The sequence below is a fragment of the Drosophila willistoni genome, assembly GCF_018902025.1.
Source record: "Drosophila willistoni isolate 14030-0811.24 chromosome 2R unlocalized genomic scaffold, UCI_dwil_1.1 Seg167, whole genome shotgun sequence".
NCBI lineage: Eukaryota > Metazoa > Arthropoda > Insecta > Diptera > Drosophilidae > Drosophila > Drosophila willistoni.
This window is the reverse complement of record NW_025814050.1, coordinates 23,979,016-23,994,321: the sequence shown is the minus strand read 5'-3', so window position 1 is coordinate 23,994,321 and position 15,306 is coordinate 23,979,016. Positions and strand designations below refer to the sequence as shown.

General features: G+C 38.7%; 1 protein-coding gene across 1 annotated transcript; it reads left to right on the top strand.

Moving 5' to 3' along the window:
* Window positions 1–5,835: 5,835 nt before the first annotated feature.
* Window positions 5,836–14,910, top strand: LOC6646579 (homeotic protein spalt-major). The gene is made up of 4 exons (XM_023178151.2): window positions 5,836–6,378; window positions 9,816–13,852; window positions 14,099–14,177; window positions 14,295–14,910. The coding sequence occupies exons 1-4, from the start codon at window positions 6,369–6,371 to the stop codon at window positions 14,300–14,302; spliced, it is 4,134 nt and encodes a 1,377-aa protein (XP_023033919.2). The 5' UTR covers window positions 5,836–6,368; the 3' UTR covers window positions 14,303–14,910.
* Window positions 14,911–15,306: the final 396 nt, after the last annotated feature.

Sequence of the window (15,306 nt, the reverse complement as noted above, 5' to 3'; positions counted from 1 at the left end):
CAATTGTCTGCATTTCATTGACCAAAAACGAAAAAACAACACAACATAAATATAAAAAAAAACCGATTTAGAGCAGGTAGAAAAAGGTAGATTTTTCCTTTTCTTTTTCTATTCCCATTTCGATTTCTGTTTTTTAATTATTATTGCCCGGCATTTATGTTTTTTTCAAATAGCCTTAAGACAAAGGAAAATCCTTTTTTAATATGGCCGGCGTCGGGATTCAGGGATTCGTGAACAAATTTATGGCCAAGCCTCGAAAAGTTGTTGACATTTTTGTTATCTTTTCCACTTTTTTTGTTTAGTTCTTTTTTTTTTTTTGTTGTCTTCGCTCTATCAATGAAATATTGATCAACTCGAAGAGCGGCCTAGTATGTAGGGGTGTGTTCGAGTATGTGTGTCTATGAAGATATCATTATATATTCTCAGTTTCTCCGTTTTCACATTGATTTATTCGTAATTATATTCCTATACCTGCCGCCTGCCCCATACCCTAGCCTACCTCTGCCCCTATGTCAACAAAATATTCAAATCTCGCTCTATAAAAATTTTTTTTATGGTATGCCATCTTGCCCTTGAGACTTTACGGTGAAGAGTTGTAAAAATCAAGATGAACTTCCTTCTACATATACTCCAGTGGAGATTCGAGTTTATTAAAGGACTCTATAAATGTATTTTTGGGGATTTTTATTATCGTCTTGATTGAAAGATTTATGTTATTCTCTGCGGTAACTACTTGAAATGTTTAGTTCTATTTAAAAGCATTTGATTACACAAGGTTGTTTTTCTGTACCGGCTACCGATGAAGTTTACTGATTAACCAAGATGGATGAGGTGGAGATTTCTACAGAAAATCAAATCAAATTTTAAATTTTAAAAAGGGTGGTGGGAATACTTTAAAGGTCAAGAAAATGTTTTAAATGCCTTTATCATGCAAAAATCTATCTATTAGCTAAAGCTTAAGCTATTCATATCAAGTTCGTAACTAGCTACTCTTTTACCCCATAAACCGTATAATTATAAATAAGTTTTTTGGAGCATAATTAAAGCTTTAACTTTGTTTTCAGCCTCTACAAATACGATCAAATTGAAAAAACCGAAACCCTATGTATCCCCTCCGATACATATGTATTCATAGATCCATTCATTACTCTTGCAAATCACATATAAGGCTAAAACTTTAAACTAAGTCTTATTTCATTTATTACTAAGCACTCTCACATAATTATAAATCGTTGGAAAGGGGCAACAAGAGGGAGGTTCATACATAGGTGAAAATAAAGTGCAGCAGCAGCTCATAAACCAAACATCAAACGTTTTTCAAGCGATTTAAATGAGTTCGAGTTTTGATAGAAATTTTTAACCTCAAGTTGCATGATTTGAATTTATAATTTAACAAAACATTCGGGTAAACGAGCGTGTGTAAAAGAGATAGAGAGGAGGTGATTGGGGAACATGGGGAGAGCGAGATGGGAGTCAGAAAAAAGGCGGCAGAAATGGTCAACATTAAAATCAAATAAAATTGGTTGTCTTGGTTAAAATTCCGAAACGGTAGCGTGCCATAAAACTAGGTACATAGCCCCTACTTCTGCTCCCTTCAGCTACGCCGCGCGCTATCATCTCTCAAATGCTTCTAACGCGGAACAAGCACGTCTCAGAGGACAGAGGCACGGATACATACGTTTCGTAGCCCAGTATTGCATCGCCTTTTCACATAACCATATTAAAATCTGTAAATATCTATGAATATTTCAAGGAAATCAGACAAAGAAGGGCCAGCCATAATTTTTATGGCTCGGCCGACAAGTGTGAAAACTTTGCGCGGTTAGAACAAACGAATCCTTTGCCCAAGGATCGTGCCTGCTCCGTATTCCATTCGTTTGTTTAGGTGGAAATTGCCATAATTATTGAATTGAAATGCTCGGCGCATGCGCGGCCCTCAATATGCGTTTTCTTTTACGTTTCCATTTTTTTCCTTATTTATTTTCGAGCGCCTGCATTTCCCATTTCCCATTCTTTTTATTTCTGTGTGTTTTTTGTTTTTCCTTTGGGCATATACATATTTGTCTTTTGGTTTTCTACGGCGTATCCCTCAGGGGCTTTTTAAAGGCCACCGCCAGGACTGAGCATAAATCCTAGAGAAAACCAAAAACAGACGGAAGTAATTTTACATCGACTTTTGGAATTTGAAATTTTATATTCACTTTCCTACTATCGAACATTTTCCCCTTCCCTTTGGCTTACGATTTTTAATTAGATCGACAAAGAAGCCGCAAATAAGCATTCGTTTTTTGTTTTTAGCTGTTTCGATCTTTTCCTGCAGATAAGAGATCAGAAAGAGAACGAGAGAGGAGTTAGGGGATGGGATAAAAAGGGTATTAGAAATAGGGTGACAAAAATCGATCTGCTGATGGAATATTTGATTATTATTTTCTTCTTTTGTTTTGTGTGTAACCGATAAAAGAAGAAACAAAATGGAGGAAAGAGTAGGATAATTTTTTTTTTATTAGATACATATTTATATGATAAAAACTTGCAATGTTCTGCGGATTTCATTTTTGAGTTTTTGAATAGTTTTTAAAAAATACATCTTAAAGGTTTCAACTTTTTTTTTAAGTTGGATAACAAGAGATGCATACTACATATATGGGTTTTTTAGTGAATTGAAATGAATGTGGCCATTGTTGTTTTTATTTCTATTTGTCTCGTAAGGTTTTTGTTTGATTATCAAACAAAGTTAATTAAGAACATTTTAATGATCAACTTTTTATTTGAATGTTCAAATTGACAATAATAGTACGAAATCACTCTATTGTTTATGGTATGTATATATTGTTTATTATTGATGTTAATGGACTTCCAAAAATTGCTTATGCATATTTAACCCACACCTACACATTTAGGAGACACAAGCATACATGGAAACACAAGCTTACACTCAATTCAATATCTGTGTATGTATGTATATTTAAATGCGGCATATAAGCCTCTTATTTGGCTTAGAAAACCCCGAAAAAAGTCAGCACCTCTCCTTACTACAATGGTCCATCCGGCGGTTATGGATTCAGGATGGGTGATTACTATTAAAAATGTATTAAAATTACTATTTTAGAGGTTAGATAAATATATCAGTACTAGTCATATTTAAATCAGTTAAAAGTTTATTATTAATTAATTTAATATTTAAATTAATGGGTTTACATAGTTAGGAATAATGGCACGTTGTTGCAAGTGTTTTGTTTTTCGCTCGACTGCTGTTAACAGAATACCCCTTCAAAGTATAAGACTGTTAAGATGGTAGAAGAGTTCGAGTTCGAAAAAAATACAAATCGGGTGGGAAAGAGAGAGAGAGTAAGTGCCAAAGAGAGAAAGACGAGCTGCTTATGATTATGAGTGCTGTCGTTGTATAAGTGTATCTGTAAGCGCGCACGTGTGTGTGTGAATCTATGTGCGTGAATATGATGGCAGATATGAAAAAGGGCTCCATTGGGTAGATCCATCGACTCATATTTACTTGCCACGGGGCAATCCGAGCACAAAGTGTGGGTGCGCGCTGACGGCGTCAATGTCGAAGCTCTGCTTCAATATGAACGAATATGAGAGTTATGAATTATGTAGGTATGTGCGATTGGTACATAAACAAACCCTCACACACACACACACACACACATACAAATATACAGTTAGAGGCGGGTACCCCCTTTATACTCGGGCAGTTTTATGAGTGCGCCATTTTCTGGTGCGCAAGGTGCCAGCCAGATTTGGCTTTTGCCCGCTTTTTTCTCTGAAGTTCCTTTTTTTGCTTCTTTTACTTCTACCTTCTTCCTTTCAGCATTGTTTCTTTCGAGTTTTGTATATTATACTACTACTACTTTTTTTCCGAACTCTCAACAGTTGCTGCATTTTATTGGCGCCCACCATATCTCCCCTACCACCACCCATAACACCAATCCAGTGGAAATTTATGACAGTCGCTCGGCTCCAACCGAGCTCCAATCGACAACGACTTTGACTTTTCGCTCAAAGCAGCGACAGCAGCTGCTGCTGCGTCGACGCCGGCGGCAGCAGCATTATTAATGCTTTCTTTTACATATTTATTCCTTTTTTTCTTGTTGCCATTGTTGTTTTTTCTTATTGGCAAATGAAATACTGTCGACTTAGTGCGTTCTCTTACTGTCACTCCCAAACTCTTCCAGATTTTAAGAACTTTTGTTAGCGAGATAATCAGATATAATGAATAACGTCAAACTAAAAATTTTGAAAAATGTACGAACTTTAGCGAGCCGGTTAAAAAAAATCTATTCTTCAATTGAAAGTTTGCAGTAAGAACTTTATAATTGTCTTTTTCATCTTATAATGAGGTATTTGTAAACTAACTTTGATTAGTAATGATTTTTAAAATACTATTTCATCCAGTTCAATTTGGATTATTCATTTGTAAGTGTTAACAGATGTTAGTATTTTTTTGATTATAACTGCTTTCATTGCGAAATCTTAGCAAATAGCATTTACAACAATGTTAGTTTAAAAATGGTTTTTAATCGAAAAAATCTTTAGAAATTACTCATCATTTTTTTAAACAGTTTTGGTTTCCCCTTTTTTTTGTAGTTAAGAATGCAGTTGTTTTGCTAAGTCACAATCAGTTGGCACATACATATTACACTCAATGTTACACCTCAAAAGATGTTCAAGCATATAACAAAAAATAAAACTAATCCGAGTAAGACTTCAAGTGAAAGAGATAGATACAATAAAAACGTTTCCAAATCGAGGAAATAAAAATATAATTAAAAAAGTAGGAGGAGTTGCCCAAAAGTCACGAAAAAGAAACATTTTGATGAATGGTTCATAATATTTAACGAACAAAAACACACACTCACGCCTTATACATATATGTATATTCTTAACACACATACCCACAGATGGGAGAACGATGAAACTGACGAATAAGCGAAGCCAGACACAACAACAAAACACGGGTAAAAGAACCGAAAATCTTACAAAACCGAAATTAAAAAAACAACAATAGCAATAACACGAGTTTATTGGGAGGGGGTGAGTGTGCGTGTGTGTGTGGGGTAACTCATAACTGAGACGAAAGCGCGCAAGAGCAGGAGAGAAACAATGAGAGCAAGAGGCACGCAACAAATGGTCAGGCGCATGAGTGCAAGTGAAAGAGATGGTGGCAGAGAAAAAAGGGCCAACTGCTAAGAAGGTGGGGAACCAGTTGCTGCATATGAATTATGATAAATTATTAATCAAGAGCAAGCGAGATAGACAACTACTGCCTTGTCAGAGAGTGGGAGGGAGAGCAATTGAAGGAGCGACAGAGATAGACGACCAAAAGGCGGAAGGAAGTAAACCGAACGCAGCCGAACCGAAGTTCGTATGTCTTTTTTTTGTTCTCTCCATGGCTCATAATTTTTCGAACAAGTTTCATAAATGCCCAGGTAAGCACACACATAGATGCCACAGCAAGTGTGAGAGAGAGCGCAATAGGACGGGTAAGAGGTCGATGGCAACAGTAACAGCAACACTTGCGCCTCACAAGTGCAAGCGAGATGGACAACGGCGCTGCGGCAGCGAAATTTAATAAAAATTATGATGGTGTGTGTGCGAGAGAGAAAGAGAGCAAAATTATATGAAATGTGAGCGAGCTAGCAGCAGTAATAATAAAAATTCACACACACTAGCGCACACTCACACCACTACAATCACACCAGCATATACCCACGTCCCAAAACAGAGAGAGAGAGATATGCGCAAAAGACCGGTCCCGAGCTAGCACGAGCACGAGCAATCGCGAGGCGCTATTTTTCGATGTCGAATTTTGTTCCGTTAGTGTTGTTTTTGTTTTCAAGCAGAGAAGTCGTGCGCGGTCGAAATTGTAGGAAATTTCGTTCTGAAAAAATCGAAAAATATTTGAAAATAATTCGTATAATTCCTAAATAGTACGAGCTACCATTTTGGTCAGTGTAATTTCGACACGCGTGCTGTAACGTTCGTCGACCGAGAGAGAAGCGAGAAAAATGCGACTGTGAGAAGAACAACGTAACGCGCGGTGCCGTCTTTAACTTCTAATTAGATTTGCTATAACCAAATCATAATATCAAATACATCTCATATATAATGTACATATACGGAACCTGAAATGTATTCAAACAATCATACTACAAGTTAATAAAAACCTTGTGCAAATATATCTTTAGACGGGTACCAGGTGCCGACGGCAAAAATAAATAAAAGAAGAGTGTTTGTGTGTGAAATGAAAACAAATTGATCACAATTGAATTGAATTGATATCTATGCAAAAGCGATCGCAAACTAGCAGCGACTGTGCGACAGTGAGACAAGACTAAGCAGTACCTACTATGTATATAGGTGTGTATGCCTCTATATGCAATTATTATTATCAAAACGGATATTTTAACCAATGTGGAGGCTGGAATTTATATAAAATGTACATTTTGTTGTATGAGTTTTTCTACTATTTTAAAACCAATCACTCAAAAAGAGCTCCATTTTTAGATTGCTTATAGATTTCTTTACTTTGTAAATGTAGAAATTGTTGAACATAGGAACTAAAAGTATTTTAGGTGCAAATTTTATAAAATCGCAAATAGATAATATTATTGAAGTCAATTCATTTCATGTAAAGAAAATGACGAAAACACAATGTGTCCTGTCAACATGTGGAAAATTTCTGAATAAAGTTATTGCCAATAGGAATTCGTGCAGTTCAACACCATATAATCAGTTTTTCTTAGTGTATTTTTAAGGCAAAGATTTGAATATTTATTTATTGATAACTGAATGTTATTTTAATTAATTAAAATTAATTGTAATGTGAGCAATAATTTTTTTGGCAGTTAGACAGGCGGCGGCGTCGTCGACGGCAAAGTGAACATTTTCGCGTTTAAGTCAAAACATGGTTAAGTCATTTGGTAATAAAATTGTTAAATTTACAATAACAATAAACAAACAGGCAAGATGGATACGGTAAGACTGAGAAAGAGAAAGGAAGAGACAAGGAGATAGAGCAAGCCAGAGAGCGAAAGAGATAGAAAGAAAGGGAGCACACAGAGGGGGAGAGGCTCAGTTTGAGGGCATTGGCTTTGCCTTTTATTTTTTTTTATTTTGAATTTGATTTGCTTTGTTTTTATTTTAGTTTCACCTTAACAATTAGTTGTCTCACTTCCTCCCTTGCCCTAAATCGGTTTATCTGTTTCATTAAAGGACGTGGGCGATCTATATATTCACAAATACAATATTGAATCTGTGCGCCTTCTTAAAGATTTATTTTTTTCGTCTAACGAAAAGAAATGTATGTATAACATAAATTCAGATAAATAAATATGAAATTGTGAAATGTGAAGAACCACAGGAAATTATGTCTCTCATTGTTTTTTCTATATATATTAATACATATGTATATATCTTGTATATAGATATAAATTTAATTGTACAAGTTAAAGGTGGATTAAGTCAACCCATAAATTTATCTCCTGTTATAGATGCAGTAAATTTGGTATAAAATATATCCACACGAAATGCGTAAATGAACCCAAGCAGCTCTGAATAGATTATATATAGTTAAGGCATTTCCTATATTGTAGTTGCCGTTCTCATCAAACTATTCAAAATCATAATCATTATCACACTTAGTTAATCATTGTCAGCAATTTATAAATTGTCATTAAAAACCTCAACCACATGTCAAAAAGCGAGTATACATATACGTATGTATATACATACATATATACATATATTATATACATAAGTTCCAACAAAATATATATATATTTTTTCGTTTCGTTTCAATGTTTTGGCTCGTAAATTTTATTCGAAGCGGCGGCCCCATTTTAGCTTTCAGCAAATCAATTTTTTGGGTTTCTTTTTTTTTTTTTTAATGGAAAGAGCAAGCTATTTTATGTTTATTTTTCGTTGTTAGAAATTAATTAAAATTAATTCAATTATGTGGCAAATTAAGTAAAATTCGAATTAGATTTAGCTTCAAATTCTTAACTGATTAAACTAAATTAAAATTGAAAGAAAATTGCTTATGAAATTGGTCATTTTTGAAAACACGAATCATTTTAGTTTAAACAAAATTATGCAATAAACAAGAACTATAGTAATTTGTTGACTTTTATATGAACATTATGAATAAAATTTGAAATTAGAGCAACCGGAAAAACAGGTTAAATAATAATAACATTTCCAAGCTAATTTTTCAACTGATCGATTGTATCTTAATCAATGTAAAAATAAAAAAACTACAAAACTAAAGAGAAACTTTGTAGAAAACTTATGGTTTTTAGTTTGAACTTAGTACACTATGATATTGAATATACAAACAGCTTATGCCAATCGAAAATTCAGAAAATGAAATGATCACAATGTATTCCCCCTATAAACTGCATACATTTGACTTTTCAGGGCTTGTCGTTCATTGTTTTATGTCGGACACATATGTATATATTCAATTTATCATTTTATTATACCATATCATCGCATCGTAGGCAAAATATGCAAATGTTTGACACAAACGTCAAAAGGTGAAACAAATGTGCAGCCATTTGGAAATTGCAAAGAGAGAAAAACACAGACAATAACACAGAATTTTAGTAAAATCAAAAATAAAACCATAAAACAGTATCCCATTCCATATATGACAAGTCAGTTTAATTTAAATCTTAGTTAATTTAATTATTAAACTCCGTAGAATTTTGTGTCACATTAATATAATATTTTAACAAGTGGTTATGGGTAAATTTTATAAAATTCAGCGAAGCGGTAATTTTGTTTTTATTGAGACAATTGACAATTTAGACACATCGAAGCGATTTTTAAACAGTACGTATACATGTTATTGTAATATTTGAAATGAGGAACTTTCAGTTATTTCATCGTCATATTTGCTCTTTAAAACAAATATTGAAAATAATATTAATGCGATTGATATGCAAATGTTGCTGATAGGCCGCCACGGTGAGGAGACCAGTTGCCAGTGCTTCTATCTCTTTCCCGTTCGCTTATTGGATCTGTGCGATAAAAAGTTGCCTAACTCGTTTGATTTTTGTGCAGAAATATGCTTTATTATGGGTAGGTAGATGTGTAGATAGGATAGTATAGTATCGGCTGGTTTTGTCTACATAAATTATATTTTATGGCCTGCTTGTGCAGAGGGGCGAAAGAGAAATTGCCAAAGTTGTTCGGAATTTATTTATCTGACTTGATTTGGTCAGCACTTTTTATTTTCTCTCCGTTTTTTACATATTTCATTGTGTTTTAATTAATCTAAAAAGCAAAGCAAAAAAGCAACACATGTCAACTGCTTATTGAGAATCAGCTGGAAAGAGCTAATTGTTTACGAGCAAATCCAAGTTGTAACAAGAAAATGTAATTGCATTCAGCCAACATCGTCATCGTCGTCATCGTCATCTTGGCCATCTCCAACGCATTGCAATGAACAATTGTCGGCGATTAAGTCATACATATATGCAGTTGCGCATGCAGCGGGTGAGATGGCGGGGAAAACGGAGGAGCTGCTACTTATCGGGAAACCGGCAAGAGTTGTCTATTTTGGTGTTATGTTGCCACTGCCCCTGCAACATGCCACAGTGGCACACACACCACACAATGGGGCACAATGATATTACAAATGTATTTGTAGGCACATTTAGTTATCAACTTTACTTGAGTCATTATTTTCAAAACAAACCAGAACCTTCAATTTAATTTAAAATATTTGCGTTCCATTGAGTAGGCTTTTCTTTCACGTTACTTATCATCTCTTGTTATTATGTCTTTTTCAGACATAGCCAGTTCTGATCAGGAAGAGAATGGCGCTTGCTCGCCAGTGACAACAGCTACATCTAATGCCAGTCCCAGTCGTAGAAGTCCGCAGCGTCACTTGGACTTGGAGATGTCATCTAACAATACAGTGAAAAGTAAAGAAGAAGGCGAAGATACTAAGTTAGAGACTAAACAATTACCAGAACAATTTGTCGAAGATAATGCCAATGTGGCGGAGGAGGAGGGGAATATTGAAGATAATAATAACAAAGTTTCGGTCATGACAAAGCCTGCCCTTATAACCAGCATGGAGGAGGGGTCCACCAGACCGAATACACCCAAGGACAGTCATGAAGACGCTAAGGAAAAGAATGTGGAAGTAGACATAGAAATGTCTGAGCAGGATCACGAAGAGGCAACTGCTCCATTGAATGCTTCAGAAAAAACAGAGATCCCCACATCTACCACACCAACTCCTACATCAGTTGCGAACGCAGCAGCTGCAGCGGCTGCAGCAGCAGCAGCCTCGTCTGGAGCTGCGCCTGTCACTTTGGAGGCCATTCAAAACATGCAAATGGCCATAGCCCAATTCGCGGCCAAGACCATAGCAAACGGCTCCACCGGTGCCGATAATGAGACGGCCATGAAGCAGTTGGCCTTTCTACAGCAGACGCTGTTCAATCTGCAACAGCAACAACTATTCCAGATTCAATTGATCCAACAGTTGCAGTCTCAACTGGCTTTGAATCAACAGACAAAACAGAGCGACGAGGAGGAGGAGGACGAGGAGCGGGAAATAGATGAAGAAGAAGAAAGAGAAGAACAGGAGACAGACACATATGAAGAAGAGGAGCGCATAGCAGACATGGAGCTACGCCAAAAAGCAGAGGCTCGCATGGCCGAGGCTAAGGCTCGTCAGCATTTGATCAATGCCGGAGTTCCCCTAAGAGATGGATCTCCCGTAGAGGGAGAGTCCTTAAAAAGACGAAGGCAGGAGACAGAGGCAGAAGACGGGGAGGAGGAGCGTAAAGATGGCGAGCAACAGCCTAGTCGACGAATTGAATCCACCCAGGAGACTTTAGCTAAGCTCAAGGATATGGAGAACATGCCGTTACCATTTGGATCCGATTTGGCTTCAAGTATCATCACCAATCATGATGATCATTTAGCCGCTCCAGCGAATTCTCTCGATCTTTTGCAGAAGCGCGCCCAAGAGGTTCTAGATTCCGCCTCCCAAGGTATCCTGGCCAACAATATGGCAGATGATTTTGCTTTTGGGGACAAAAATGGCGATGGTAAGAATAGAAATGAGCCCTTCTTTAAGCATCGTTGCCGCTATTGCGGCAAAGTGTTTGGCTCCGACTCGGCCCTGCAGATCCATATACGTTCCCACACTGGAGAACGACCCTTCAAGTGCAATGTTTGCGGCAGTCGATTCACCACCAAAGGCAATTTGAAAGTGCACTTCCAGAGACATGCGCAGAAGTTTCCGCATGTTCCTATGAATGCTACTCCCATACCCGAGCATATGGACAAATTTCATCCGCCCCTGCTCGACCAGATGTCCCCAGATAGCTCACCCACCCAATCACCCGCCCCCAGTTCAGCCAGTACGGCACCACAGCAACAGCAGGCCTTGCCAGTTAGCTATTCCGCAACGCCTGCCTTCCCCGGACTGTACCGCTCACCTATGGATATATTAAAGTCGTTGGGCGGCAATCCTGCAAATTTGCCTCATCCCTTTTTTCCCCAAATGTCGCAACTGAAACCTAGCCAGGAGATGCCTACTGATTTGAGTAAATCGTCAGGTCCCAGTTCACCGAGAGACGATGATGAAGATATGGTTGTTCCAGTAAAAACGGAAATAATCGAGGAAAAGGAATCCAGTGAGCAGCAAAGGGAAGAAGAGGAAGCGGCTTCAATAGCAGCAGCGACAGGAAATGATTCCGAGTTGGAGCCAGAGCCTCTGCCATTAGAGGTAAGAATCAAAGAGGAACGTGTGGAGGAAGACAGCGAAAATGATCGGGAATTAGATCGCAGAGATTCTTCGCCTCCGCCTGCTCCTAAGTCGCCCAGTCAGCGATCTCTTCAAAATCCTCATCACCACCTGCATCATCCCCATCAACTGCCTCCAGCATATCCGCCAGTGATGCAACCAATACAACCTCCCGCCATTATAAATCCACAACCCTCGCCAAAGTCTCAAATGCATTTGGATCACTTGCCTACGCCGGGACAGTTGCCTCCTACAATGCCGCCGCATCGGGAGGATTTCTTCAACGAAAGGTTTCCTCTCAATTTTACCAGCGCCGTCGGAAGTAAAACTCTCTCACCCGAACATCATTCCCCTATTCGATCACCAGCCTCAGGACCACCGCCAATGGGACCCCATGGTGGTCACGCCCACATTCCACGCTCACCCTTCTTCAATCCCATCAAACATGAAATGGCAGCTCTTCTGCCGCGTCCGCATAGCAATGATAACTCCTGGGAGAACTTCATTGAAGTCTCCAATACATCGGAAACAATGAAGCTCAAGGAACTGATGAAAAACAAGAAGATCAGTGATCCCAACCAGTGTGTGGTATGCGATCGGGTTCTGTCTTGCAAGAGTGCCCTTCAAATGCATTACCGTACTCATACCGGAGAACGGCCATTCAAATGCCGGATCTGCGGACGCGCCTTCACCACCAAGGGCAACCTGAAGACACATATGGCGGTGCACAAGATTCGTCCTCCCATGAGGAACTTTCACCAGTGTCCCGTCTGCCACAAAAAGTACTCGAATGCTCTGGTATTGCAGCAACATATACGCCTCCATACAGGAGAACCCACCGATTTAACGCCAGAGCAGATACAGGCAGCTGAGATCCGAGATCCACCGCCATCCATGATGCCGGGACACTTTATGAATCCATTTGCTGCAGCAGCATTCCATTTTGGCGCCATGCCTGGTGGCAGTCCCGGAAGCGGTGCAGGTCAAGTACCTCCTGGGAGCCATATGGCCGCTCATCATAACGGAGTCGCTTTAGGCTCGGAGTCCTCTCAGGGTGATTTGGATGACAATATGGATTGTGGAGATGACTTTGACGACGATGTGTCATCAGAGCATTTGTCGAACAGCCATTTGGCAGAGGAAGGTGGAGATCGTCCACGTTCCGGGGACGATTTTAAGTCTTTGCTCTTTGAGCAAAAGTTACGCATAGATGCTAGCGGAGTGGTAAACACCCAGGCCAATTCCGTGGGTTCCACTTCGGCACCCAACAGCCCCACGTCGCAGCCAAATCCCAGCTTATCGCCAGCACGCTCGGATGTGTCACAGGGTGCCCTGGATCTAACACCACGGGCTGCTGCCGCTCCACCCTCAACTAACTTGTCCACCTCTCCGCCTTCTAGTGATCGTAAAGACAAAACCCAGTCGCCCGTGTCTCTTCCTATGCATCCAGCCGAATCCCGAAGAAGCCCAAGTGCCAGCGCTGCTCCTCTACCTCCTTCTGTGGCCTTGGATTGCCTGCCTCCGGGATTGCAACACCATTTACAGCAGCAGCATCAGCATCTTATGCAACAACAAGCTGCCGCTCTGCATCATCATCAGATGCAACAGCATGCCGCCGCCTTACATCAGCAGCATCAAGAGCAACTGCGACGAGAGGCGCAGGAAGTGCAGCAAAAAGCGGCAGCCGCCGCGGCTGCTGCTGCCGCCGCCCAGAGACAACAGACACCCCCGCAGCCTGGCAGTCCGTCGTCCAACCAACCAACACAGCCACCTAATCCTCTGATGGGCGCACGACCTCCATTTGGCATGTTCCCAAATCTGCCGCTATTTCCCCCCTCAACGACTCAGAATATGTGCAATGCTATGAATCAGATTGCCCAGTCGGTGATGCCAGCGGCTCCTTTCAATCCGTTGGCCTTGAGTGGTGTTCGCGGCAGCACCACGTGCGGCATCTGCTACAAGACATTCCCATGCCATTCGGCTCTCGAGATTCACTACAGGAGCCACACCAAGGAACGCCCATTTAAGTGCAATATATGTGATCGCGGTTTTACCACCAAGGTGAGTTTTTGTTTTCATCAAACCGATCGAAAGTTTTTAAATAAAGATTCAATTGGCATTCCTATTTATCTCAATCAATTTGACCTTTTTCCTGTTCCGTTGATTCAAGGATTCAATGATCCTATAAAAATTCGCATTTCCATTAATCTCAATCAATTTGACTTTTTTCCTGTTCGGTCGATTCAAGGATCTTATACAAAATTTCCAACAATTAACCAAAACTTTTCTTTTTCCTCCCAATTCCAGGGCAATCTTAAACAGCATATGTTAACCCACAAAATTCGAGATATGGAACAGGAAACTTTTAGAAATCGCGCAGTAAAATGTAAGTTTTTCAATGAGTCAAACACCAAAGTAAATCCTCTCCACACCAAATGCCTCCTAAATTAAAAAAATTCAACCAAACCTAATTTTTTTCTCCATTTTGTTCTTGTCTTTTTAGATGAATGACTCGAGCGATGAACGCGGTTAGGTAAATCCCAAATATAAAAGAACCAAATATGATCTCAAGAGGGTAAATAAGAACCATGAAAAGAGTAAGGCAAACGAGGAGCGGGGCTCGAATGTTATAAACAAATCTTTTTCCGATATTTATAAATTGTGTTTGCCCACAAAAATATTATTTGATTGTTGTTTTTTCAAAATCAAAAAAAAAAAAAAAAGGAATAAGATGGAAATGGGCAATGTGAAATCTTCTTTTCATCGATTTTTCTTTCATAAACAATGTTTTTATGAGCCCAAAAGAAGAAATCATAGAGGAAATTATCCAGAAGAAGAAACAAGAAATGAATCGTATCCAAAGATGCATCAAAAGCAATTTTCCTCCCAGAGCTAAACAAAACCAGACTAGAGACTGATAGCGTTTCATGGCCCCCCAAAAAAACCAAAAGCTATAGAAAAACCCAACAAAAATCGAGCAGAATCAGAATTCACAAATCAGATATAGAGACAGAATCAGAGGAGTACCAGAGACGGCGTATAGTAAAAAGAAATCAAAATTCGAATTTAAAACAACCAGCAACAAAAGGTATATACACAATAAATAAATATATATCTGATGTATGTGTATATGATAAATGGTTAACCAACCTTTCAACACACACTATTACACACTCACTCCATATATGTATACATACAGATACATATGAGTATATATATTTATGTATTTCAAAATGTGCAATAATATGACACGCTATAAATTTTAGGCTTTTGTTTCCTACTACATGTATAACTCGTAAATTAGATTTATTATATTTTAATTTTAATTTTTCCCTCCCCCACCAAGCCAATCCAAGCATCCTCCTCAATCCAACTCCCCACCCCCTGTATATACACTTTGACACACACACTTTCAGGCATATTTCGAAATCAAACAATACAAAGAACAAAAACATACAAAAAAAGAACAACAAAAAAATGAGAAATTGTGATATTAAATGTATAAAACAACAAAA

Excerpts from the sequence above, each read along its gene's own strand:
- LOC6646579 (XM_023178151.2), top strand. Across the intron at positions 13,853-14,098 it reads ATCGCGGTTTTACCACCAAG|GGCAATCTTAAACAGCATAT; the intron begins GTGAGTTTTTGT and ends TCCCAATTCCAG.